The sequence below is a fragment of the Xiphophorus maculatus genome, chromosome 2, assembly GCF_002775205.1.
Source record: "Xiphophorus maculatus strain JP 163 A chromosome 2, X_maculatus-5.0-male, whole genome shotgun sequence".
Taxonomy (NCBI): Eukaryota; Metazoa; Chordata; class Actinopteri; order Cyprinodontiformes; family Poeciliidae; genus Xiphophorus; species Xiphophorus maculatus.
Window position 1 is genome coordinate 7442369 of NC_036444.1, and position 26374 is coordinate 7468742.

At 37.8% G+C, this 26374-nt stretch overlaps 2 protein-coding genes across 3 annotated transcripts; both read left to right on the forward strand.

Moving 5' to 3' along the window:
* The first annotated feature begins 1076 nt into the window (after nucleotides 1-1076).
* On the forward strand, nucleotides 1077-9651 carry gtf2h1 (general transcription factor IIH subunit 1). Its single transcript, XM_005806960.2, has 15 exons — nucleotides 1077-1243; nucleotides 1585-1753; nucleotides 1889-2081; nucleotides 3319-3484; nucleotides 3595-3688; nucleotides 4524-4673; nucleotides 4774-4853; nucleotides 4954-5087; nucleotides 5170-5257; nucleotides 5348-5436; nucleotides 6278-6395; nucleotides 7090-7180; nucleotides 7283-7398; nucleotides 7495-7587; nucleotides 7763-9651. Exons 2-15 carry the CDS (start codon nucleotides 1600-1602, stop codon nucleotides 7847-7849), a joined length of 1653 nt encoding a protein of 550 aa, XP_005807017.1. The 5' UTR covers nucleotides 1077-1243; nucleotides 1585-1599; the 3' UTR covers nucleotides 7850-9651.
* A 377-nt stretch (nucleotides 9652-10028) lies between these two features.
* On the forward strand, nucleotides 10029-24427 carry hps5 (HPS5, biogenesis of lysosomal organelles complex 2 subunit 2). Of its 2 annotated transcripts, none has more exons than XM_023352274.1 (23): nucleotides 10029-10194; nucleotides 11611-11753; nucleotides 12709-12819; nucleotides 14009-14073; nucleotides 14177-14369; nucleotides 14634-14764; nucleotides 15153-15371; nucleotides 15447-15518; nucleotides 15611-15699; nucleotides 15957-16135; nucleotides 16434-16592; nucleotides 16823-16982; nucleotides 17843-17960; nucleotides 18284-18430; nucleotides 18856-18924; nucleotides 19012-19565; nucleotides 19679-19799; nucleotides 20622-20771; nucleotides 20858-20977; nucleotides 21892-22005; nucleotides 22092-22198; nucleotides 23228-23519; nucleotides 23910-24427. In XM_023352274.1, the coding sequence occupies exons 2-23, from the start codon at nucleotides 11646-11648 to the stop codon at nucleotides 23968-23970; spliced, it is 3339 nt and encodes a 1112-aa protein (XP_023208042.1). In that variant the 5' UTR covers nucleotides 10029-10194; nucleotides 11611-11645; the 3' UTR covers nucleotides 23971-24427. The 2 variants fall into 2 exon arrangements, with proteins under 2 accessions (XP_023208042.1, XP_023208038.1); XM_023352270.1 differs by having other exon boundaries at nucleotides 11641-11753.
* The last annotated feature ends 1947 nt before the right edge of the window (nucleotides 24428-26374 follow it).

Below are 26374 nucleotides of genomic sequence, written 5' to 3' on the forward strand. Positions count from 1 at the left end.
GGTGCCAACTATTAACATAGCCAGTGACTTGCCTAAGAAGTAGTTTTAAGCTTTTGACCACTTGCTAATTACAAATCTGTCATTTATATTGCTGCAAAATGTATGAAAATCTATCTTTTCTTTCCATTTTGGGACCAGAGGTCATAAAAAAATAGAATTTGTAATTGCATTATTGAAGCAGAGTTTGGTAACCTTTGACTGAAATGAGTCAATGCAAACTGTTCACAATTTAAATTGGTATAAATATAAGTTTATTTGACAAAATATTTCACTAACTATGATAGAGATAACACTTAGGAAAACCCTGAGTTTTTTTTAGATAGGAAATGATATAGAAGATTTAATGTATCTAGTATTTATCTTTAGTATCTATCGTCGAGATTTGTGACAGTGCTTCTGCAAAATAATTATTTTTTTGTGGGCCCTTTAATAAAACATATAAAAACAGAGAAAAGAACTTCCAATGACAATAGTGTTTAATGTGTCTTCTTGATCTCTAAATGGTCCAGCAGAAAGAAAATAACAAAGCTTGTGTACAAACAGGAAGTCTAATTTTTACGTAAACCAGGTTAGTCTTGGTTTAAACAAGCTTCGCCTCCATTCATTGAAGTTACTCGGAGTGGGTAGAATTATCCAGGAATGTAACTAAAGTAAGAATAGCAATACTCATAATAATTAAAAGTGAAACGTACGATATAGTACTTTTTTTATTTTTTCCCCCTAAAAGGTAAATATAACAGTAAAAGTAGCTAGCTCCTACTCACCTCTGCATCACGCATTCTCAATTGGAAAAATTGATTTTTCTTTTTTCAAAACCCCAAATGGCTGCAATTAACTAGAAACATGACTGCATTCCTAATTATTTATCTCTGAAGATAGCAACATAAAATGTTTTTTTATGGAACATGTTGCTAAGTTGCAACAAAACATGACGGCTAAATAATATGTTGTTCTTCGGTTCTACCTCTGTGTGGCGCTGTGACGTAGGAGTCTTCTGTGGGGGAAGTTTCCTGTGTGGAACTGTTTGTTGGCAGTTATTTATCTGACTCGGAATCTTTTCAGTGTAACACGTCGTCTAGCAGTTATGTCGCCCGGCGCAGGAGTCAGACCGTTCTCTGTTAGAGTAGTTTAAATTAATCTTAAAATTGTTCAGTCTGAAGTTTTGTTAGCCTGAAAAATATCTTTCCGACATTATGTGTTCCGTTAGAAGGACGTAATCGTTGCAGTATTGATTTATTTTAAGGTAAAGTAAGTTTGCTGCCGACTTCAGCCTGAAGCTTTTTCTTCCTCTCTGTTAGCTAACGTCAGTCTGGTTAGCTGCTCTAAGGAGATGAAACTGTACGCTTTGCAGAGGATATATTAACTGTAAGGGGAAGAACGTATATATTTAGGCTTTAATCATTGTTTGACATAAATGTTTTGCTTATATCTTAAGCACAAAGTTAAGTGCTGTAGTGAAATCTCCAGGCTTCCGATATGCTTATAGCCTCTTTGCGGGTCTTTGTTAATAAATTGTCCTTTCTAAGCTTTTTTTCACACTTTTTTTTATGTGTCCCCTTAAACATTGGCTTTCCGTTCTACCAGTTACCTGTTTGGGCCATGGCATCTCTGTCAGAGGAGGTTCTGCTGGTGGTGAAGAAAGTCCGTCAGAGGAAGCAGGATGGCACACTCTACCTGATGGCTGAAAGAATAGCCTGGGGTCCAGAAGGCAAAGACCGCTTCACTGTCAGCCACCTGTATTCAGACATCCGCTGTGAGTCCCTGCAGAACTAAAACCAAAAATCTTGTGTGTTTGTGTTGATTTCAAAACGCACTTTACTGTTCCATGTGTAACAGAGAGAAAAGTGTGTCTCTATGTATGTATCATGTGTGTTACACATGTGTGCAGGTCAGAAGATCAGTCCTGATGGTAAAGCCAAGATTCAGCTCCAACTGGTCCTTCACACCGGAGATAGTACCACATTCCACTTTGCCAATGAGAGCACCGCACTTAAAGACAGAGATGCTGCCAAGGAGCTGCTGCAGCAGCTACTGCCAAAGTTCAAGAAGAAGGCCAACAAGGAGCTGGAGGAGAAAAACAGGTAAAAATTCTTCTCTGGTTTCAGACTGATCACGTTCATCTAACTGGATTATTTTAATGTTTCATTCTCTAGCATTCAAGAAGAATAACTCTTAAACATTTATCAATTGGAGAACCCGTGCTAAAGCTTTTGTTAAATTATAATTGCACTGTATTGGGGAAACGTTATTACATTGTTGTTTAAGATTGCAATAATGGTATTGGCTCCAACATCATGCTGTCACCTCATTTTCAGTGATCTTGAACATCTCAATTACTAAAATGTATGTCAGTTTTGGGCATCAAAGGCAGTAATTGTCAGAATTATATAGATAATCTGGATGTATATAAGTTGGAATATTTTTAACTTGCCAGATATTGTATTCAGATTGTGTATTGCTACTGCACTGCTGCAAATATTGATATTGCAATTAAGATTGCAGTTTGATGTCTTCTGCTGCTCTAAAGTAAATGCTTTAATAGAACCACTCTGTTGTTTGATAACAATTACACACATAAGAACACTTATGTGTGTAATTCTTTATGAACACATTGTATTTCAGTTAAATGGTTTGTTAAATCCTACATTACTCCAGTGTTTTTCCCCTTTTTTTGTTTTTTGATTTACTCTGTCCAAGAGAATGTTTTCTGTTGCTAAACGTTGACAGGGTGACAGATGAAATACTTGGCAAAAAGTATGAGTTGTCAACAGCACTAAACAAGATTATTAATTAGTTATCTAGAGCTGTCCCTTCTCTTTCCAAAATATCTGTCAGATAAAAGTGGAGAAGATATTAATGTTTTGTTAGGCTCAAGCTAAATGTTTGTGTAATGTTGTAGATGCTGAATTTATTTTCAAATTTCTTGACCCGGTATTGCTGAACACTCACCAAATTTCCAAAGAATAATGAATGTATTAGCTAGACACTGTTGACTAATTTAAAGTGAAATGTGAGCAGGATGTGGGAATATCTGGAGGAATCATTTTTATATTTGCAAAACAGACAAAATTGTCCATACGGCATTTATTTTTGTCACAAGAATTTAACAACTATAACTAATTAGTGTCCACATTGGCGAAGTTTAAATCTGAATCATTTTTTTGTGATCAAAATAGAATAGGGTCTTGACTTTATGATATAATTGCAGTCATTATTCTTACGTAATATTAATTTAAGAGTGAATTCAAGTCAGATTTGCTCTGCAGCTTTTTGTGAGAACTCACTGCTTACCTCCAGTGTTTGCTGCTGCTCCGACAGGATGCTTCAGGAAGATCCGGTGCTTTTCCAACTGTACAAAGATCTTGTGGTGAGTCAAGTGATCAGTGCTGATGAATTTTGGGCCAACCGGTTAGGAGGCATGAATAATGGGGAACCTGCACCTTACAACAACAAACAGGAAGTTGGAATATCTGGAGCATTTCTGGTGAGTACATCTAATATGATCCACAACTACTTTATGCTTCCTTATGACAGTTTTGAGTATATAAAAAAAAACTGCTGCACTTGAAAGGGCTTCATGTTTTTGCTCTACAGGCGGACATCAGACCACAGACTGATGGCTGCAATGGCTTGAGATATAATTTGACTGCGGACATTATCGAGTCCATATTTAGAACATACCCTGCAGGTAAACAAAAATGGTGTCTTGTAAAAGTATCCACACCACTTGGATTTTTCTTATTTTGTCTTTTTACAATCATAAACTTCAATTCTAACTTATTGGGATTTGATGTGTTAGACCAAAACAACAATGTGGAAGGAAAGGATTATCAAGATTCTTGACAAATAAAAACCTGAAAGGTGTAGCATTCATTTGTAATCAGCTCCTGTGATTCGATGCTTTGCACAACTACCTTTCATTACTGTTAAAGCTGCAGTTCTTTTCTGGTAAAGCTCAAGCAGGTTCAGACATGTAGAGAAAGAATTTTTATTTTATTTTTTTTGTAAAATAACTCGGACCCAGATTGATTGAAGTGGTTGCAATGTTCAAGTCTTGGTCCAGATCCTTAGTTGTATTTTGGACTGAATTTTGGCTGGGTTATTCTAACAAATGAATACACTTGTGTAAACAGCTCTGGCTTTATATTTAAGGTTAAAGTTGTTATCCTCCTGGAAGGTGAACCTCCACCATAGTCTAAAGTGTTTTGCAGCCTGTTAGCAAGTTTTCTTCCATAACATAACCACTGCTTGTTGCTGCCATCATCATATTTCATGGGAGGGACGGTGTGTTCAGGGTCAGGATTAATACTGAGTTAGATTACTCACAGGTTGACTCTATTTGCAAATGACGTGACTTCTCAACTCAGTTAGTTACACTAGATTTTACTTAGGGGTAAAAGCGCATTCAGCCCTGAATATAAATCCATCTCACATCTTTCAGACTTTAATTTGCACAAAAAATTAACAAAAGAAAAACCCTATCAATCTAATAGTAGCTGCTTGTTTCTAAACCTGTCTTGCAGTGAAGCAGAAGTATAGTGAAAATGTGCCTCATAACCTGACGGAGAAGGAGTTCTGGACGCGCTTTTTTCAGTCTCATTATTTCCACAGAGACCGCATCAACACAGGTTCTCAGGATATTTTCTCAGAATGTGCCAAGCAAGATGAGAAAGGTAGCTGTTGACCATTCACACCGAAAGTGCAAGTATATATTTTCCTGTGCAAAGTGAACCATATTTAGTAATAATATTATACTGTTTTTCTAACATGCAGGGTTAAAATCTCTGGTGATCCAAGGAGTGAAGAATCCATTGGTTGACCTTTTGTCATTGGAGGATAAAACATTAGACGAGGTGAGAAAAGTCAGCTGCAGTAATGAGAAAAGCTTCCTATGTATTAACTAGTAACTTTATTCTATGTCCACCTTAAAAACAACTTTTTATTGTGAAACAGGGTTATGGGATAAGCAAAGCCCTACCTTCAACCTCAAATGCAAACAAGTCAGTGAAAGAGAGTAGTAACTCTGCCATTATAAAGCGATTCAACCATCACAGCGCTATGGTGCTGGCAGCAGGCTCACGCAAGGGGTAAACATCAACATTTCAAATAAATCAAATACGTTTGCTCTCCTGTCATTTCCTTTCTGCTAACTTTATTCTGGTTTTAAAGAGATGTGACCACCGACCTAGCCAGTGAGACTAGCAGCACAGACGGCAACTCCAGAGATTCTGATTTCTTTCAGCCTCCACTGAAGAAGGTATGATGCCTCTATAAACTTCTTACTTATTTTTTCTCCCCACAATGATTGCCACTATGAAATGATTTGTTTTATTGGATGTTTTTTTAGGTTAAACTACAAGAAGCCATAGAATATGAGGATCTGCAAAGGGAAAATACTCCTAAGACAGTGGCGTTAAATCTGAAGAAGTCTGACAGGTAACGTCTGTTTGCTTTGTCTGTTTTGTTCCATTTTAAACAGGTTGGATTATAACCTGAAATTGAAAGATGTAAGGACATGGATGCCTTGGAAGTTACGTCTACTACATCATCAGTAAGACAGCATGGGAAGAAAATAAGACTTTTTGCTTTCTTTCCTCAATAAATAAAAATATTGTAATTTCTAAAAATGTTACTTTTACATTTTTTTATTTATCTTTAAATTACTTCTTTTACCTTTGATGTTCAAGACCACAACTTGACTTAAAAAACACAAAAACAACCAGATAAATGCACAAAAACAAATCATACGGCCATCCCTTTTAGATCCTGGTTTAAAACCATATCTGGTTTAGATTCCAAACATGGCAGTAAAATTTTTATTATTTTGAATTTTTATAAACAGAATTAAGCTGGCAGAAATTCCAAACTGAACTTTAAAGGATCTGTATTAAATGTACAATGAGCTTGTGCCGATAGTTTCAAACACAGACTTGATCTAAAATATCTTCAAATGGTGCCCTTTACAGCACCAGGCTGAAATTTGTGGAACATATCAAAAACAAAAACCGTACAAGACAAATATTTTGTACAAAAATAGCAGTAATTTTAGTACAAAACTTAAAATTTAGATGTTTACGTCTGTTTACATTTTAGAATTTTGAAACAGATGTGGTCTCTGTACTTTTTTATAATTTTCAAAATTTGGTGGAAAAAAAATCTTATTATTACTGCTAACAATTAATTAATATAGACTATCTGTATGTCTTACAAATGCTGATTAATATGTTTATTGGTGAGTCCTGGGAATTAATATTCATTCCTCTTGTTTCTTTCTCAGGTATGCTCATGGTCCTGTTCCACTTCAGTCCCAGCAGTATACAACCAGCCAAGACATCATCAACTCTGTTGGCTTCATCCAGCAGGAGATGGCCAATTACAAACCCAACCTAACTCGGGTCAGATTATGTTTTATATTTCTAGATATTTGTCACACATTTTGTTGCTAAATGAAAATGACACTCCCCACATCCTTACAAGGCGTTTTAACACATTACCCAAATTACACCAGGTTCTTGCACTAACGACTAACCTCACATATCATGTTGTTTATGTTTTATCTGCACTTGAAACAAACTTTGCAGACGACTGGTTTATGTATTTAACAGAAAAAAAGGATATTACACTGTTCTAACAGGTTTACTCGTCTTCTTCGGACGTCTGTTTTTGTACCAGGAAATGAGCAGAATATGTAAAGGAAATTAAATTTGTTTCATGAGGTCCCTCAGCTCATGGGGACCTCTGAGGCACAGAGTCACTTTATATGTGCAGAAAGACTCTTCTGGGAATAAATATCACAACATGAAAATAAAATCTCCACTTACTACCATTTTTATTTACAAAATCCATCTTAGATGAATCCAATAATGATCTAAATCCAAAAAAGGATTAACAGCTTAGAAATGTTCCCATTTCAGATGATTAAAATATGGGATTTGAAACAAAAGACAATAATATAATTGAGCTTAGAACTACGATTCGAGATCATTTACAATTGCCTGTATATCTAGGATGTTTAAAAGTGTCTTTGAAATTACAGAACATGAAGTTTCTGAGTTTTAAAACAGAATCTGTTACTGTACAAATATTTAGGTGTTGTCCAGCACCACAGCAACCTCTGCCATCGCAGCGCTCTCTCCAGGAGGCGTCCTTATGCAATCTGTTGGACAGCAATCCATAAACCGTAAGTATGCAATAAAATTTTTATTTAAAAGGTTATTTCATGAGGCAAGGAGATGAAGTTACTCTACTACTTTACTTATGGTATTTATTTATTTTTTTCCAGAAATGGTGCCCAATGACATCCAAGGAGAGCTGAAGCACCTTTACATTGCTGCAGGGGAGTTATTGAGACACTTTTGGTCCTGTTTTCCTGTAAACACACCATTTTTGGAGGAAAAGGTGACTGATATTGATTTGTTTAAATTCCATATGCTCGTGATTTCTGTCTGGTTTGAAATCTTTTGCACTTTATACTTGTATATTTATACGATACAGGTGACAAAAATGAAGACAAACTTGGAAAGATTTCAATTGACCAAGCTTCGTCCTTTTCAGGAGAAAATCCAACGTCAGTACTTGAGTACAAATGTGAGTCACTCAGACATATTTTTTGTGACACGGGCTTTATTACTCAGTAATAATTAAATTCAAAATGTGTCTATACTGTGAAAGAAATCTTGGCTATCTGAGAGACAACCTGTGCACATAAAGGTCAAATAAAACTAATAAAAATACTTAAATTTAAACTCTGATGTTCCAACAGCTTACAGGGCACCTGGAGGACATGTTTCAGTCGGCCTATAGCAAGTTTCATATTTGGCAAACCCGCAGGATGATGAGGAAAACCTGACCTGGGAATTTATTTGTCAAAGAGAAGACGAGAAAGACTTTTAACGTTTAGAAGAAAGACTTGGGAAGATCCTCTATGCCGTGAGAAGACCGAGTGGAGCATAGTTCACAAGGGCTCATTGAGGGTATAGAGGGAAGCTGCTGCAGCCAAAAGTGTTAAACAGAGTATAACTGCATCTCAGTCACAGATAACTATTAGTTTCATTGTTTTCTTTGTGTTTCCTTCATTGTTGAGAGAACTCTGCTTGTAACGGGTTAGCAGCAGGACTTTGAAAGTGGTGTAACATGACCAAACTTCAGCTGGAAGTCAGACAGAAGGCTCCCAGGACAACACACTGAGACGAGATGGGGAGGACGGCTGTCGTGCACACGGCAGAGAAAAAAAATACTTTGACACACAAAGCAACCCCATAAAATTGGGGTGAAGTGAAAGTATTAAAGAAAATCTGGAGCAAGAAGGCGCGTAAACAAAGCAATACTGATAAGACAATTCACACTTGAGTGCATTAGTGTGTACGACTCAGTGGAAATCGTCACTGGTTTTTAATGTCTGCACTGAGGACAAAAAATAACAGAATTAAAGTGAGGTATTTGTTCATGCCAGTGTCTTCTCCAAATAGAGTGCTTCATTCTGTTTCTACAGCTGCAGCTTACAGTTCCTGTATTATAAATGTAAAGAGTAGTAATTTATCTGTCTGAGAGAGGAGTTTGACTACAGCCAGGGTTCTGAACTGTGGCATAATGGTTGTGAATTTTCTTTAATGGTTCTGAGAAGAAATGTCAGTACCTGTCATTTGTAAGGTAATTAATTAACCATGATGTGGGGCTAACAGTGGTGGTTTTTACACAAATGGCTTCCAAGCAAGTTTCTCCTCCTGCCAACCCACCCTCAACTGAACACATTCCAACTATAAAGTGCATTTCAAGAAGAAAAAAAACCTTTAATGTAACTTATTAAAAACTGTAAAGACATTTCCTATTTGGATTTAAAGAAAAATAATATTGAAACATTTTGTTTTTACCCTCACAGCGCCCCCATGTGGTTTTCCTGGCCTGGGCAGAAAGCCATGTTCCCCATATTAAAAAGCACTAGGAAAACAATGGACTACTGTAGGCAAAACAAATAAAAGTTTTAGTACATTTGCTGTTGCTTCATTAGAAAAAAAGTCACAAAAACCTTAGAGAATTCCCAGGACAAAGTAAAGCAAAAAACAGTGAACTACAAACAGTTGTTGAAGGCCACATGCAGGTCATTTAACCGGAAAGATAGAAGTTTGAACTGGGAATAAAATCGAACCAAACTTAACTCTGTTTACAGTTCCAAGTAGGACAACTCGTGTGACTGCCGAACTGATTTGCTAAGAGATAAACCTAATTACTATTGGCAAAAAACTTAACTGCATCGTTATGCTTTTAAGCACTTGAGCAACAAAATAGTTCTTTGTCTGGATGATTTGAGATGCAAGTCGTCAGTAGTGAACATTTGTTTTACATTATTTACTGCCGCTATCAGCTTTATGAAAGGCAACCATAATGGATTTGGATGTCAATGTTGATGACACCCAACCTCTTTTCTCTTAGCAACATTTTTTCCCCCAAATTGACTTCAATAGCGAATCTGTGGTGGCTGAAGATTAAAGTGATGGCAAAGAAACTTTCCAACTTCAAAGATATGAAACTCCTCGCTCCAAAGATAAATTATTTAAACATTAATGGAAATATGCTACACGTCGTAAGGTTTGATTGCTGGATTGCCAATACATATTTTTCAATTGGTTATTGAAATTTTTTTTTTTTTTTTAAATTACATGCCTTTTTAAATGAAACATAAATAAAAACCTTTTGTACTCTATATTGTTTTATCTGTTGATGGATATCTGAAACAAACCCTTTCACATTTTATGTCAGGAATAATTTTCCATCTCTGCAAAAAAAATAATGACGTATTTTTATTTTCTCTCCAGGTTTTGTTTTACTTTTCCTTTTGCATTAAAAATGAGAGAGGGGAAAAAAAGACCCTTTCTTGCTGGTGGTTCTAAGAAAAAACCTTATATTTGGTTATAGACGCATGAAGACCACTGATCTACAAAAAATCATAACATTTTAGTCAATTCTTTTATTTACATTTTGATTCTGAGAATGCAGAGTGTTGGTTTCTGAGCGTGCTGTAAGGAAGCTGCAGCGCCGCTTTCAGGAAGTGTCAACACATCAGCTGATTTCTGTGGACGGAGCTGTCACGGGTGTCCTGGCTGACCCCCGGTCAGAAGTCAGTGGCGCTGACCACTGACTATCTCCGGGGATGTAATCAGAAGCGCTAACGCTAAACAGAGTCGCCCCGTCCATCCGGTGAGTTCAGGTGTAAAAAAAAAACATCTGACAGTTGGTTCCAACGGCTGTGTTTGTGCTAGTAGCATGCTTGCTAACCCGTTGGTGTCACGGTTTAAAATGAGACTGCGGGGAGCTGACACTGAGCAGATGTTCACGTTATCTCCGTGGAAATAAAATGACATTAAGTGGAAAATGTTAGAAAAATCAAAAGCCGCGGGGTTTTTTTAGTAGTTTTTGGTAGCAGCGGTAGCAGCAGAGATGTCAGATGGGTCTCGTGATCCAAACTGCCTTGAATCAATGGCTCCATTCTCAGCTCACAGCAAAGTTCAGCTATCTTTCCACTGAAGACTGTGGACTAACCGAATGCTTCATATATTAAACAACAGTCATTCTTAATTCTATAGGTAGTCCTAATTTAGACCTTTTTGTATTTGCTTCGGTTTAGACCAAGCAAAACTTGTTTGTCCTGTTTTTAAGGTTGCATAATATGTTTTTGTAGACAGAATCTGATGTTCATACTTAGTCGATTAAGTCAGCTAAAACACCAAAATGAAATTTTGCCAAAACTGTTGAAAGTGTGAGGCTGGTGTTGACTTGCAATGTGATTAAATGCACATTTGTTTTATCTTCAAGTAACATTTAGGACACCTTGTCCACAAACACAGAGAGCAGGGACATGGAAAACAAGATGTATAAAACTTTTCATGCAATACTTTCCATTCTGGCTACTAAAGAAGCCAGAATCATTACTTTATAGTAATGATGAAGCCAGAATTGTAACATACTTACAATTTCAAGAATTTTAAGTATGTTTGAGGAATTTTGTGGACCTCCTTACAACAAAATGTAATCCTAACAGTAGAGTGCTAGCAAATACCAAGAGAGTGGTAGGAGGTGACTTCTTTAGTATCTCCTATATTGCTTTTTCAACCACTGTGAGTTTAGGAAGCAGTTGATTAATGTAATGTTTGTTTTGAAGTATTTCTCAATTGCTCATTACCAACTGTGTCCCTACAGTACAGGTTACAGTAAATGTAGTCGGTCGCAGGTTTAGTTTCACTTCTGCTTCCTCATGAATTTATGCAAAATCAGAAGAAGTCAATCCAGGACAAACTGTATCGGGGTGTAGCTTGTTTGCTGTCACAATGGTGTTAGATCTTTGTTGGTTTCAATTTCTCCTTTGTGGCTTTAATGAGTAAAAACATAACTGGATTTCAAAGAAAATCTCTACTAGGTTGTGGTTTCTAAACCAGCTCACTGTTTTACACAAGCTGCTTTTCCTTAGACTGCAGAGTAAAACAAAGTCACGGCTGGTCAATTTACCAGGGCAGGTCCTCTGGTGAAAGTCATGTGACAATGTCACATGTCTCCATGGCAGCAAAGACACACTCTGACATAACATGTTATTGTTGATGTCACTCTCTTCTCTCTCAGACTTTGACTCTATTGTTGTTGACTCTGCAGCGAAGATGCCTGCGATACCGGTTGTGCCTGAGAACCACAATCACCTCCTGGCAGAGTTTGACTGCCTCGATCCGCTCCTCTCTGCTCTCCGTTTTGACTCAGGCAGGCTCAAGGTAGAATCAGCCATCAATCACATCTAATAAATCGTTCCAGTTGAAGACTTTATAGCAATGATTTGACATTCTACAATATTTTTCAGTAATGCAGTGATGCTCAGTAAATTGAAGTATTATTGAAAGGCTCGTTCGTGTCAGTAACTCAATTTACATTCTGAAGCACAGATGTTAATCTGTGCATACACACTGATGTTTTCAAATGGTTAATTATGATGATTTTCTGCTTGCAGCTAGTTTTAAAAAACATTGATTTTCTTAGAAGATTAGAATATTTACATGAGACAGATAAAAAGCCTTTTAAGGAAAGGAAATGTGAGCTTAATAAAAAAGTATGTTTAATATCTGCTTAAGGGTAATTTTCAAAGGGTACTTTTAATCTGACAAGCATCATCAGAGTGCATATTCTAATTTACTGAATATGACTGCATAATATCTTTTTTTCAAATCTACCTCTACAGTTGAATAAATGTTCAGGCATCAGTGTTTCATTCCTTTTATGAATGTAAGTCATTCATAATAGGAAAAACATGCAATATATTGGTGACTGTTGTCATAACAATATATGTTATGATACCTAAATTATTAAAAAGTCCATTCAACTACTGAAAAAAGTCGATATTTACATCTCAACATCAAGGTTCTATTGAAAGCGTTTCTTTTGGTTGTAGTTGCTGCTAGCAATTGGAAGAAGTTGTTTGAGTTTCTTAATAACTTGACCACTTGCTTGTGTCTGGGGGGAAAAACTATGCTGCAATAAACAGTTATTTTCTCCAAATATGTTAATAGAGACCCTTACTGAACAATACTTAAAAGTTTTGATTGTTCCAGTGCAGGTTATGAGATAATATATTTGCGATTATATTGTGCATCCGTACTGTGAGAATGTTTGTTTTTTCTTTGGACACTGATTGTCTCGGTTGTCTCTTTTTAATGTGACTGTGTTGTATTTCAGTGTACCTGTCTGGCGGTGTCCAGGAAGTGGCTCGCATTGGGAACGTCAGCAGGAGGGTTGCACCTCATCCAGAAGGAGGGCTGGAAACAAAGACTGATTCTGACTCACAAGGTACTGTAGATGTTTGAGTTTCTTACCATTTCAACTGCATATTAAGTGAAGTGTTATAATGTTTGTACCCAGATTATAGCTATCATCAAAATATGAAAATTGGACTCACCTTTTTCTAACATTACAACCCCAAACTGTATTTTATGTGACGGAGGTGATGTGGAGAGAAATAAAATATATATTTTGTATCTGGTAAGTATAACCTTTTACTATTCAGCCCCCTTCACTCTGATGCCACCAAATAAAATCCAAAGCAATGAGTTATCTTTTGTGTTACTCAGTTTCACTAAAAATCCAATCCAGTAGTAGATGTGATGGCACTAGTTTAATAATATGTTTACACCATAATTATGTTTTATGAGGTAAAGAGGTGGTAAAGTTATTAACTACAAGCACTAGAAGTTGTTTCATTGCCAAAATAGCAAATGTCAACAAGAATCGACTTTTTAAGTGGAACCTTGTTACTGAGACAGAAACAGAGAATTTTTATTATTTATCTCCAGTTGCTATTTGTTATCAGGGGTTTATGTCTGCTGTCAACCCAGTGCAAAGGGACATAAGCTAGTTTAATTTCTAGTTAGTCTATTTATCACAAGACATTCATCAACATTATCAGGTGTTGCATCTTTCTCTGTTATCGTTCAGCCCCACCCCAAACCTTCCAAAGTCCATTGTTCCACAGGAACAGCGTAAATATGTGGAAGATCTGGTCAGATGACAGCAATTATTACCTTTTTGACTTAACTCCAAAATACTAGGTAGAGCGTAAAACTAACACCTCACACAGAGCACACGTTATGGGGATACTTTATATTCAGCAGAGAAGGAAACACTGATTAGGGTTGATAAGTAGATAGATGAAGATAAATATGGAGAAATTCTGGAAGAAAACCAGTTGGAGTCTGTAGAAGACTTGCAGGGGCCAAGTTATACCTTTATACCGAACAACAACTCAAATCATAACCAGGGCTAACAAACTATCGATGTGGTTATATTTATATTACACAAAAACATTTATGAAAAATACATAATTTTCCTTCCACTTTGCAATTATACATTCCTTTGTGTTTGTACAAATAAAACAAATTCAAGTTCATGGTTAAAGATCAAGTGTAACAAGAACTATTTAAGCCACTGGAGCCTAAGCCAGAAACGTATCTTAATCTGGGATGACCTTTCTCTACCTCAGGAGGGATCTATCACACAAGTGGCATGTTGTCCTCATGATGAAGATTTTATTGCAGTTGCAACAAGGTCAGTCCTTTTTCCTGAAACTAATGACATGTTTGTCATTGAGTGAATTGTATTTTTTATTCTTACATTGCCTGTTCTCTGTATTCTGATGGCTGTCATCCAGTCAGGGTCTGGTGGTGGTGTGGGAGCTGCAGCTGGAGCGGCGAGGTCGTCCAGAGCGCGTCAGCGTGTCATCGGAGCACAGAGGACAGAACATCACCGCCCTTTGCTGGGATACAAGCACACTTAGGGTTTTTGTTGGGGACTCTGTTGGCAAAGTGTCGTGTCTGCGGGCTGGATCATCTAAACTGGGCAAGGTACTGGCAAGAATGATGTTTCACTCTACAAAAGAAACCAAATACAAAGCTGGTATTCATACGATTATAAGCCTTCTTTAACTGCTTGGTAGATGCATTTATAATTTTTCTATACTTGTTTGATTGTGATGAATTTCTTGAGCCCAGCAAACTGAATCAGTGTTGCTCCTACTTTCTGTGATTTTTGCCATTTCCATTTAAGTTGTTGTAGGCTTGTCAAATGAATGCCTAATCTAATTATTTCAAATTCTTTCTCTCCTCTAGGGGTCAGCATTTGTCATCTTTCCTGTCCAAACTGTTACTACTGTTGACTCCAGAGTGGTTCAGCTTGGATATCAGGATGGGCGCCTCCTAGTGTCTTCACTCAGTCGCTGCTACCTCTGTGACACAGAGAAGTGAGTAACTTTGAGCTTTTCTCTGTCTTGGGAATCTTTCCTGAATGCAAAAACTGTAATTTTACAAAGATATTGACTCAGTGTCTGAAAATTAGACAAAACACAAACTGCATCTTTTCCTATGTAGAGATTTGTAGCGCTTGATTTGCTTGGTTTTACAAAGAATTTTCCATTTGTTGTTTTGACATTTGCCTTTTTTAAATTAATTGGAAACTTTGGGGATCTTTTTTCCTAGTTGTAAAGTATAAAATACAAAGTCTTTCTCTGATTTATCCTCAGGAAAAATCAGAGAAAGAGTGATTTAAGTCTTTAAGTAGTATTTGTTTATTTTTGTCTTATTGTCCAGCAATTTTCAGAGGGTTTTTTTTGCTTGGTTTTCTGCCTGTAGGGAGAAATTCTGGCGTGTTGGAAATAAGGAGCGTGACGGGGAATACGGAGCCTGCTTCTTGCCCCAGAATAGGGGATTATTAGTGGGACAGCCGCCGCTGCTGTACTGCGCCCGGCCGGGGTCCCGAATCTGGGAGGCTAATTTTAACGGCGAGGTTCTGAGTACTCATCAATTCAAAAAGCTGCTCGCCTGCCCACCAGTCCCTTTAATCACTTACAGGTACATTTTATTATAACTTAATGTGTTACAATTAAGGCAGGACTTACAATGTGCATTATCTACCTCTTTCTGCAGAAATGAGCCAAATTACAATCCAGCACAGAGTAGTCCGCAGTCTCTCGGCTTCCCTAAACTGCTTTATTTTGGGTAAGATCCAAAAGCTTTTTAGAGTGTTGGTTTTTATCTGAGTTGTGTTACTTCCTAGAAAACTGTCATTGGTGCTTCATGTATCTTTTCAGAGACCAAAATCTGCTTACTTGGACCGGTTCGGCCATTTATATCTTCACACCTCAGAATGGACAGGTCCTGCTGTGGACTGAAGTTAAAGGTTTGTGTTCCCCCCTAAATTTCTGTAGCACCTGACGGGAGAAACTCAGCTGGGAAATGATTATTTCACTACAAACTTTGTATTCAGTGATTTAATTAAATATGTTGTTTTGGCATCTTTTTTATCCAGCAATATATTTCCATTTGATCCTGGAATAATCCCATAAGTCCTTTTGCAAGAACGTCATGCAAACTTTCCCATGTTTCTGTGTACTTTATATTCTAAATGAATATGTTTGAATTGAACTTTTCTTGTAGACTTGGTTGACATTGCAGTCCACCGCAACGAGCTGTTCTGCCTCCACGGCAGCGGCCATCTGTCCCACCTGTCTTTGCTGTCTGCGGAGCGCTGCGTGGAACGTCTGCTGCGCAGAGAGTCCTGGACTCTCGCTGCTGCCGTCTGCTGCATGTTCCAGCACACAATCACGACGAGCCGGGTAAGACGTACGGTGAACGACTTCATCTCTGTGTGAAGTGTACGAATAGATTACTGTCCAGGCTTTCCTGGTTTTAAATATTTATATTCTTGTGACCAAATACAAAGTCTATCTAACTATTAAGCTAAACGGCAACAATAGACAATTAATTCTATTCAATTAAGTTCAATTTTTCAGTTCTAAATCGCAACAAAATGTAATCTAGGTGCATTTGTGGGAAATCTACAATGTCCAAATAGGTTTAATTAACCAGGTTTAAAGAATGACACATTTAAAGAATCTGTCTTATTCAATTCAGGCCAGGAAGTCCATTCCCATCGATCGCCTGGAATACCTGAAGTCTCAGCTCAGTTCCAGCGCGCAGACGGAGCTGATTAACCAGCTGGAGGAAGTGATCCTGAAGCTGGAACCGCTTGATTCTGCATCCAGCAGCCGCAGGAGCAGCATCTCTTCACATGTAAGAACAAATCTGGTTTAAGAGTCCTGTTCATGACAGAAACACACTTCTCTTTAATTTTATGATTCTGATTTTTCTTGGCTTATTTGCAGTGGATGCTCTTTAGCTAACAAGTGAAAAAGTCTGTTGTTCTAAATCATTTTGCATCAAATACCACAATTACACTTGAAAGTTTGATTGTGTCACATTTTTGCAACTAGAAACCAATTGTCTAATCTGTCACAATCTAGGAGAGTTTTAACGTCCTGGACTGTGGGATCTACCGTGTGATCAGCCGCAGAGGAAGCCAGTCGGACGAGGAGACCAGCTCCCTCATGAATCAGTCCGTGTCAGAGGAGGAGCGACTGAAAGAGTTCAGCTTTGTCCAGGAGGAAGACCAGGTGGATCATGGTAAGAATTTCAGCTGTTACATCTGGTAGTAATCAGTGTTGTTAGGTATTGCCATTCTCATCTGCTTTAGATAGTTCAAATTTAACATTTTGGCACAGAATCTGGTTCTTGTTGCATATTTTTTTATCTTAAGTTTGTCTTAATTAGAGCATGCTTCTGCACTGATTGAAATCGGAGAAACATAGTCAAAATTAATATTATTAGTGAGATCAGGAAGCTTTGAATGTGTCTTAAAGATAATTTTCTCTAAAAAAAAAAAGAGTTAAAGTCATGTACAAATACTAAAAATGGTATCCTGTTACACTTTGTCTTGTTTCTTTATTTACTCGTTACTTTTCTCTTTTTTTGTCGCCTCTGTATATATAATTGTGATTTGGGTGATTGTCTGAAGCAGGAGGAAACCTCTTTTCTGCCTCTAATTATAGCTTTAAAAAACTGTGAAGTTATTTTCAGTTTAACACTGTCAGACAAAATAACCAAAACCTATTTGCTAAATCAGAAATTGGAATTTGAATGAATGACTGTAAAGTGGCTGATAATAACTTGACTCTTACTCTTTGCAAATCTTTTTTCCTTTGCTGTTGCACCTCCTGAGTTTGTTGTAAACAAAGCTGAATAATCACAAAAGGGCCCCATTTCTGCTGAGTTGTTGACGTAAAATGTCTCATCTGTTCCATTGCATCTCACATTTGTCGCCATTTTTGTTCTGTTTTTTTTTTTTTTGTTTTCTGCGGTTTTTGATTGCAATCTCTCTACAATCTTCCTCCGCTTGCATTGTTGTCCACTGCCTCTCATCATTCCCCTCCAGCACTCCATCCATCTGTGTTTTTCCTCCCACTCCTGCCCCCATCTTTACTCAGATCCACAGAGCGCTGAGCGGCTGGAGGCCGATCGACCTGACCAAGGCCTGCAGTTCCACCTCCCACTTTCATTCTGCACCAAACCCCCCCGCATAGCTTTGCAGGCCGTTAAAGACAGGTGAATTAAAACCAAAAGAATGCTCAGGTTACACATTTTCTGGTTTATGATATGATACTGTTATATATAATTTTTATCATAATAAGAAATGAAACTAAATTGCAGCTGTGCTTTGGGCGGCCTACTTCCTCATTCCACTGAAAACAAAATTCTGTTGTTTTTTGCCTCCATAGATGTACATTTGTTGACACATTTGTCAATTTTCAGTCTGAGCATCCCACATTCGTTCTTCATATGAAACAGTTGGATCACAGTTCTGCTTCTTGTTTAACTGTTGAACAATGTGAGTTTATTTTTTTTCTCCTCTTATTTCTTTCCAATAGCGTTTCTAGTTTTGTCAAGAAGACGACAGAGAAGATCAACACCCTCCAGATGAACTCTGAACTCCGACATCGGCCTGAATTTAAAGAGAGCGCACAGCCCGACACGTTAGCCAGCACAACATCCTACTCAGACGAAATGGAGACCGAGTAAGTAGAGATCTTTAAAATATCACCTAATCCTCTGTGTTTACTACAGTTTTTCTAATGTATTCAAACACCGTAACCTTTTTAATGTTCTATTAGGCATACAGAAGCTTCAGTGTGTTTTATTGGGATTTTAGGTAATAAACACAGCTGGTGATGCCAAGTGGAACTTCTGATCTACAGTCAGAATAGTCGGCTAGTCTGCTTTGAAAATAAACGAGCTTATTTGTGCTATATCAACCTGCCCATATTAAAAAAAAAACAAAAACAAAACATGGAGTGTACATGACAACATATGTACATATTGTTTCTTTCGCTTGTATTTTTTTTCTCTAAAGTTTACAGTATATATATTTTTTATTTAGCATATTTAAATTCCAAGTATGTGACACAGTCTGAGTAAATTTGATTCTGATATTTGTTTTTAGAGTTTATAACGAAATATCAAACGCAGAGGCTGATATGGATGAACTTCGTTCAGCAACAGAGCAAGCTGTGTAAGTACTACACCACATTTACCATATTATTGGGATTTTTATGTTATTATTACTATTAGACTAATTATCATGTTTTCCAACCATCAGCTCACAGATACAAGATCCTTTGGTGCTCCTGGATCCAGTCTGCCTTAGAGAAGCTCTGATGGAGTGGCTCCCTGTGTTGGAGCGAATTCTGGGCCCTGCTGTTCTCCTGACAGCTTCTGTAACCAATTCCAACCTGGATGGATCAGGAGAAGATAAATGGGACAGGGATTATTTGAGCATATGCACAGAGCAACAAAGAGAGTCATCAGAAAGTGTTACAGAGGAAGCAGAACTTGGAGAAAAAGAAGTCCTCTGTGAGAAACAGCCGATGGTCGACACGACTGAAAACGTCGCTGCTCTGGAGAATCATCCGGAGCCCATCCGAGTGGCGTCTCCTACGCCTTTACCATCAGATCTGGAAGCTAATCTCAGCGAGCTGGCCACTCTTTACACAGAGCTCAGCTGCTTCAGGAACCAGCAGGAGGTGCCGGAAAGCACAACTTTCCTGCGTCGCTACTTCTTCCTTCTGGACCAGGAGCGAGTGAGAAGAATGTGCCTTCTTTGTCATCAGCAGCGACCCGAGATGATGAGCTCGTTCTCTGAGGCCATGCTAGGTTAGAAACTTGTCTTTAAAAGGGACTGCACTAAAAAACAACACTCCAGTTTAATTTATTATTTAAAAAAAAAAACAACTAATGATATGTAACATTGTTTTTGTTTCACCTAGCACTCACTCAGTCCAGCAAGGTGGTTGAAATTATTCAGAGGGGAGATTTGCTGAAATCTCTACGAAGCCTCAGAGAGCTGCAGCCTTGGGGTGCACCGCATCTCCTTGCTCATTTCCACAGGTACCAATGTGTGATTTTAAAGTATTAATGCATCTAATATACAAGGGGTCCATTCATTGTTGAAAAATTACATATTTAAAATGAACAACTTAAAATGTCTTTAATTTAAATTAATTTGCCTTAAATATGTTAAGCATATATCTTCAATGTTATTGTCGCATGACTAATATCGTATACTCTAAATTGGGGGATTTTGTCACTCAAATTTTTCTGTCAGGCAAATGTTTGAGTGGCGCACAGACATCATCATTATGTTCTGTGACTCGAGGTGGTTGGTGCTACTGCTAACTAGCTGCTAATATACACTTGCCAGTTATCTAGCTACCTTTTTGGTGTCTGCTATGACTAAGTTCAGTTTTATCGGCAGATGATTGGATGATCTGTTGCCCATACGAGGCTGGGTGACCCAACAATCTTTAAGCTTGGCATTCTGGTGGTTAAGGCTGTAGAAAGCCATTGTATGTGAAGCACAAAGCTGCTGCCAAGAGCCACAAACCCCAGAAGGTTTTAGTTTCACTGTTTTTGCTGTTCTTGATTGTAATGCAGTTGAACCACCCAACCATCCCCATATTTATAGTATTATTGGTCTTAAATTTCATTCAAGGTTGCATTTAAAGGATCTTAAAAAGTCTTAAATTTGACTTTTTAAGTCCTGAAACCTTCAAATGCCCTGATATATTTACTGACTTACTAATGTTGATTTTTTGAAAACAAGACAATGTGTTTTAGACATTGTTTAAAAACTGTTTTTTAGATGGTTAATCCCACCTACAAAACATACATAAAGTTTCTTTACACATAAAGTTTTCTCTTATATTCCAGGCTATATGAGAAGCATGGTGAGGCAGCTGTACGCTCGTTTTCCCAGTTCTATCCCATTATAACACCTGCTGACGTGGAGACGGTGGCTCAGCGAAGCCACTTCCTGGCGTACCTGGATAATCTTGTACATTCAAGAGCTGAGGAGCACAGGTGTGTCTTATGTGTTCGTATTTTTTGTAGATTAACATAGATACTTTGCTGAGTGAATCTATAATTCAGCAAGTTGTTTCTGCTAGGTTGTCATTTCTTCAGTCGCTCCTTGAACCTGAATCATTGAGACAGGATTGGCTGGAGCTGGTCCTGACTCACGATGCCCCTCAACACGCCGATACCCTGACCTCTGATGGAAGGCCCCGGTATTACGCTTTTATGTATTCAATCATCAGAAATAGAATCAGATAATTCTGTTTCTGACACCATTCAGCAGAAATCGACTGGTGTCCAAAATTAGATGATGTTCAGTTTGATTGACCCTGGTGGGAGACAGTAACCCTCTTTGGTTGTGAACTGTGTGATTGAGTGAAGAACATCTAATGTTAGCGATTTTCAGTTTCAGTCATGTTTAGAGTAAAGACAGAAGCACAGGAATGTGAGAAGATGTTAGTGTTTAATTTGTTGATTACAAAACGAATCTTCGAAGCTCATGGAAACATTTCAAGTATTAAAAAAAATTATTTTCATAACACAGATGCAGTTCATTAGTAAGACAAAGAAACTTTTATGGTACAGAATAGTTGTTTGATATATTGTTTTACGTGTTCTGCCTCTTGATTGATTTTGAAATATTGTTAGCCGTTTGGAAATCTTAGCGTTCGGGTAAGAATCTACATTCTTCAGAATAATACACACGGAGACTGATGTTTTTAGCAAAGCTAGCTGCTCTAATCGCCTGAAAGACACTTTGAAATGTGAACCCTTTTCTTTGTTATAAATTAAACCCTATTTTCCCTGCACAGTTGACATAACACCACCTCTGTTCAAACTTGGTCGCTCACAGCAGGAAAGCTAAAGAAATGTCCAGTTTTTTTTTTTTCTTTAACATAAATTAGATTCAGTTCAAATCCGTTTGAGCAGATCATAGCTTAAAAAGATTGGAGATTGGCCACAAATTAGTGAACATACTTAGTAAAAAACAATTTTGTCTCAATGTACGTATGTGTGGAAATAATACAAAGTGAACAGATCTTGAAAACTGTATAATACTGGAACCACAACCTGGTCCAGTTTAAGAAAAGAAAATGAGAGGGTAAAAGTGTGTTTTCTGCTGCAGGTGGCGTTCACACTGTTTCACCTGGGGCTACGGACGTCTTTTGTCTTTGCTCATTCGTCTTCCTGCAGACATTTCATCTAAAGAGAAGATGAATGAGATGTGCCGCAGTCACGGGTATTTCTGATTATTTTTAATCAAAGGAAAACTGTCTAGTCTTCATGATGTTGGCGGTATGCTGCAACATGTTCATGCTTGTGCAGCTATTGGACGGGTTACCTCTACCTCTGCAAAGAGCTGCAGCGTCGCACTGAAGCATTTTCCACCATCTGTCAGCTGGATGACCTCAGCCTCCTGGAGGATCCTGATGGTAAAACTGTTAACAATAATTACAAAAACAATCAAATCAAATAAATCTCTTTGAATGTAAAATGAGCCGTTGGGTTGTTGTCACATGACTATCCAAACGTCTAAGTTAAGCATTAGAAACCAGCTCTAAAGCGAGGAGGAGGCCTCAGGTTTCATCTGTCTAACACCTGCAGTGCAGCTGTATCTCCCTGGACCAAAACAACTTGCATGTTGTCAAGTGACGAGAACTCAAATACTGAACTCAGAGAGGCCTGGAACCATGACCCTTACAACCCCACTGGTGAATGTAACAGCCCTATTTATGAATCCACCGGGTCTATAAGTGGACTCGAATGCTTTTTTGATGAGAGGTGAAACATTCTCAAGTATCCAGAGAAAAACTCCTGTTGCCTTTTATTTAAGTTCTGGGATAACAAAACAATATTGTTAATCACTTTAGTTTTTTTCTGCCTTAATTCAAATAATTGGTTAAATTAGGCCTAGTTGTCACCTAATTTCAAATGTTTAAAAACAACAGTCAGTGAAAATCATGTACATTTAATGGGAAAGTCAGAGGAGCTTTAATAAACTACATGTTTGTTTTTGTGTAGCAATAACTTATTTTTATTTTGGGCCATACCAAGAACATGAATATTCTCAAAGAACCGGTTGTGGTAGAATTTACTAGCAAACTGTTAACATACTAATAAATAGCTATCTCTGCCGGTTAGGGTTAGGCATAGGGTAAGGGATAGGGATAGGGTAAGGGATAGGGTTAGGGTTAGGGGTTAGGGTTAGGGTTCAAGACTAGTACGTCTTGAAATGAACTAATATTGATTTTCACATTTATGTAATTTGGCAGTTTACAGACAAAAACTGCTTTTATTTCATTGATAAAATAATGTTTTAAGCACACAACTGGTTTTTGAAGGTCTTTTTTATGTGGCCCTCTAGAAGGAAGAGGGCCGCTTAAAAAGCCGCAGTGAGCCAGATCTGGCCCACGAGCCTTGAGTTTGACACTTGTGCCTCTGATCATTCCACACATTTTCAGGTGTTGAACCTCATAACCTGGACGAGTGGAAGCTGCTGATCCAGCTCTCTCAGCAGTATTGCCGTGTGGCAAACCCACAGCTGGCCACAGATGTGAATGGGAGCAGCTGGTCCAACGGCTCCACGAACTGCGAAGGACGGATCAACCCGGAGAGTCTGACCCTCCTGCTGGCTCGGACGCTGGGGCCTGACCGAGCCCTGGAGCTGCTGCATGAATGTGGAGTGCAGGTGGTCCTTTCAGCCCACTCCCAGCTGGTGTGTGACCTGCTGAGAGTCGCTGAGAGGAGGCAAAGGTGAGTCAGACTGTCGATAAAACAATGTAGAAAAAACCCCCCACTTTTTTGAAACAATTTTTTCTATTAGAAATACAGAAATAGTCTAGTAAACAAACGTGTATATCCTACTTTGATCCATCTGGTTTTTCCTTGTTTGGTTGAAGCTAAGAGTAGATTTAAATTATTAACTTTTCCCCACTAATTTTAGAAAAGATAATCCTTTACTAGTTCCCCAAGTGGGAATTTCAAGGGTTTTTTAAATATATTTTATCATTTTAAGATATGACATGCAGGTTTTGTGTTGTGATTAGAAGCTAAAACACATTTGAAGTGTCTGTAGTAACAGGTTAGAGCCTTAAAAGGATCTTTTAAGAGTCAAATATGTTTTTTCTTGTTTTTGATTTTCAGGGCGATGATTCAGACCATGCTGGAGCGCTGTGATCGGTTCCTCTGGTCTCAGCATGCCTAAAACCTGATTGGTGCATCAATCCCTAACTTAACAGCTCTGTGATTTCTGTCTACACAAAAAAAAGATACTAATGCTTTAGTTATAAGTGTTGTCTTTTTAACGCCATACCATTGACTATCAGTATTCATGCATTACTTTGCATCATTGTTTCCTGTCTAATATTTCAGACTGTTTTTGCACGCTTGAACATTTATCTATTATATATCTGTGTATTAAAGGCCAAAGAAATTGTCTTCCTCCTCTTGAAAAAAATATACTTGAATTAATTAAATGATCATGTCAAAAGCAGTTTTTATTAGTTGAATAAAATTGTGAAAACAGTTTTATTTTGTTTGTTTTAGAGATTGAATGCTTTTAGAAAATGATTGTGATCAAGCCACGTGAAAGTATCTTGCTTGCATGTGTTAAAGCCACAGCTGCAGAAAATGTTCTCTCCCCCATTAAAATTAATCTACCATAAAAAAATGTTTGTTGTTGCAAAAAGGGAACATGAACAAAGTGAGCAGAATATCAAATATTACTTCTCTGGCTATATTTTATTAATTTTAAGGCAGCTTGTTTTTCTACTCCCAACATTGGAGGATAAGTAATGTGGGTCAAATGTGATCAAATTAATAACAGAGTAATGAAATGAGGTCAGTGACCCATTTGATGCTATCACACACCTGGAGGATCAAAGAGGTGAGTTTTCACGTTTGACTTTTAAAGGCTCCAAATGGGCAAAGTTGCTGAGTGAAGACTCCCATCGTAATTAACTGATATCGTTACGGATTTTCCCTCCTATTTTTTTAATGTCATGTTTTGCTTCCTCGTTATTTCCCAGAATCCCTGCCTCCCTCCTCTTCCCGCCCGTCCACCTGTCTGTGTCATTGGCACGGGAATGATGAGATGAGACTAGGAACGACACAAACCCGATTGTACTAAACATACAGAGAATTTCAAAGATACGCTCTGACATTTTGCAACAGTTCATTTAATTTTTCCCTTTATTTATTGGGATTTTTTGTGATAAACGTGTACAGGAAAGAAAAGGTTACATAGTTTTCAAATGTACTGTGTGCATTTGTTTACTCTCACCCTCATAAAGTTATGGTGACTTGAGAAGTTTGGTAGAATTTATTAGTGAACAAACATCATGGAAAACTTCGAAACAGCAGATGGAGAAAGAAAGTTGTGGAGACGTTTAAAGCAGGATTAGGTGATAAAATATCTCAAGCTTTATGTATGTCATAATCAATACTGAATACTGATATGCAAGATCACTGTAAAAGAATCCACCTCTAAAACACAGGAGACAGTGGTTCAACCAGAAGAGAAACAACCAATTAAGTGTAAGGACGTCAAGAAGACCCCAGAAGAAAATTTCCCCACAACATCAATTTGCATGACTTCAGAATCATCCACTGAAAATGTGGATAAAAAACATGACAGTTCTGTGCTGGAAAAACAAGGTGATCAGGCAGATTGCTTGGAAAAGGAGACCTTTATCAAGGGAAATGTTATCTCTGCTCCTCAACTGGTCACTGAAAATGAATCCAAAACACAGGAGACAGTGGATGAGCTACCGGAGAAAGAGCCATTAACATGTAAGGACAAGAAACATGTACAAAACAATACAATGTCTAACTGCCTGAACCAGACTACATCCGGGTGGAGAAGTTAACTGAGGTCTCTGACAATCAAACTCAGAAAAATGTACCTGAGGTCTCTGACAATCAAATGCCAGAAGCTGTAGGCTACAAAAATCAAAGTTACAACAATTCTCAATCTCCATCCCTTTGCTTAACCCTTATCCAACACAACCACAAAATGTACTTAAACTGATTATTGACCTTTAACAACATGTATATATATTTTTACCATTATCTTTTTCCAAAAGACCATGTAACGTTTGTGGCTCTGAATAAGTTTTATTTCACTGGGTGAAAATGGTTCCTTTGATTGTAAATGTTTCAGACCTGCAGTCTAAAATACACAATCCCATCAAAATACATTAAAGTCTTTGGATGTAAAGTAATTTGGAAAAGCTCCAGGGTTGTTCAGGCTTTTGTAAAGCACTCTGTCAGTGAAACACTGTTTTACTCTAAATTTAATTAAACCATAAAACCTCTGGCTACCTCAGTGTTGCTCTCTGTATTGTTATGAGGGAAAAGTACAGTTCAGGAATTTATTGGAAATGCTAGTTTGACAGAAGGTTTTCATCATGGGCCAGAAGACGGATTAGAAAGGTTTTTGGGTAGTAGGGAGTCCGGCGTTTGATGTTGCCTCGCTGTCACCAGAAGCAGCGATAAGGGGATTCTGCACATACCTGTTATCTCTGCTGCCTGTGTATCCGCGACACTATAACACCCCCTGCCTCCAGGAACGAATAAGAGTGAGGACTGCTGTGATAACAACTCATTTT

Coding starts and splice junctions, on each gene's coding strand:
- hps5 (XM_023352274.1), top strand. CDS start 11,646: ATGCCTGCGATACCGGTTGTGCCTGAGAACCACAATCACCTCCTGGCA. Junction 19,800..20,621: donor CTCCTTGCTCATTTCCACAG/GTACCAATGTGT, acceptor CTTATATTCCAG/GCTATATGAGAAGCATGGTG. Junction 22,199..23,227: donor CCTCCTGGAGGATCCTGATG/GTAAAACTGTTA, acceptor ACACATTTTCAG/GTGTTGAACCTCATAACCTG.
- gtf2h1 (XM_005806960.2), top strand. CDS start 1,600: ATGGCATCTCTGTCAGAGGAGGTTCTGCTGGTGGTGAAGAAAGTCCGT. Junction 1,754..1,888: donor CCTGTATTCAGACATCCGCT/GTGAGTCCCTGC, acceptor ACATGTGTGCAG/GTCAGAAGATCAGTCCTGAT. Junction 6,396..7,089: donor ACAAACCCAACCTAACTCGG/GTCAGATTATGT, acceptor ACAAATATTTAG/GTGTTGTCCAGCACCACAGC.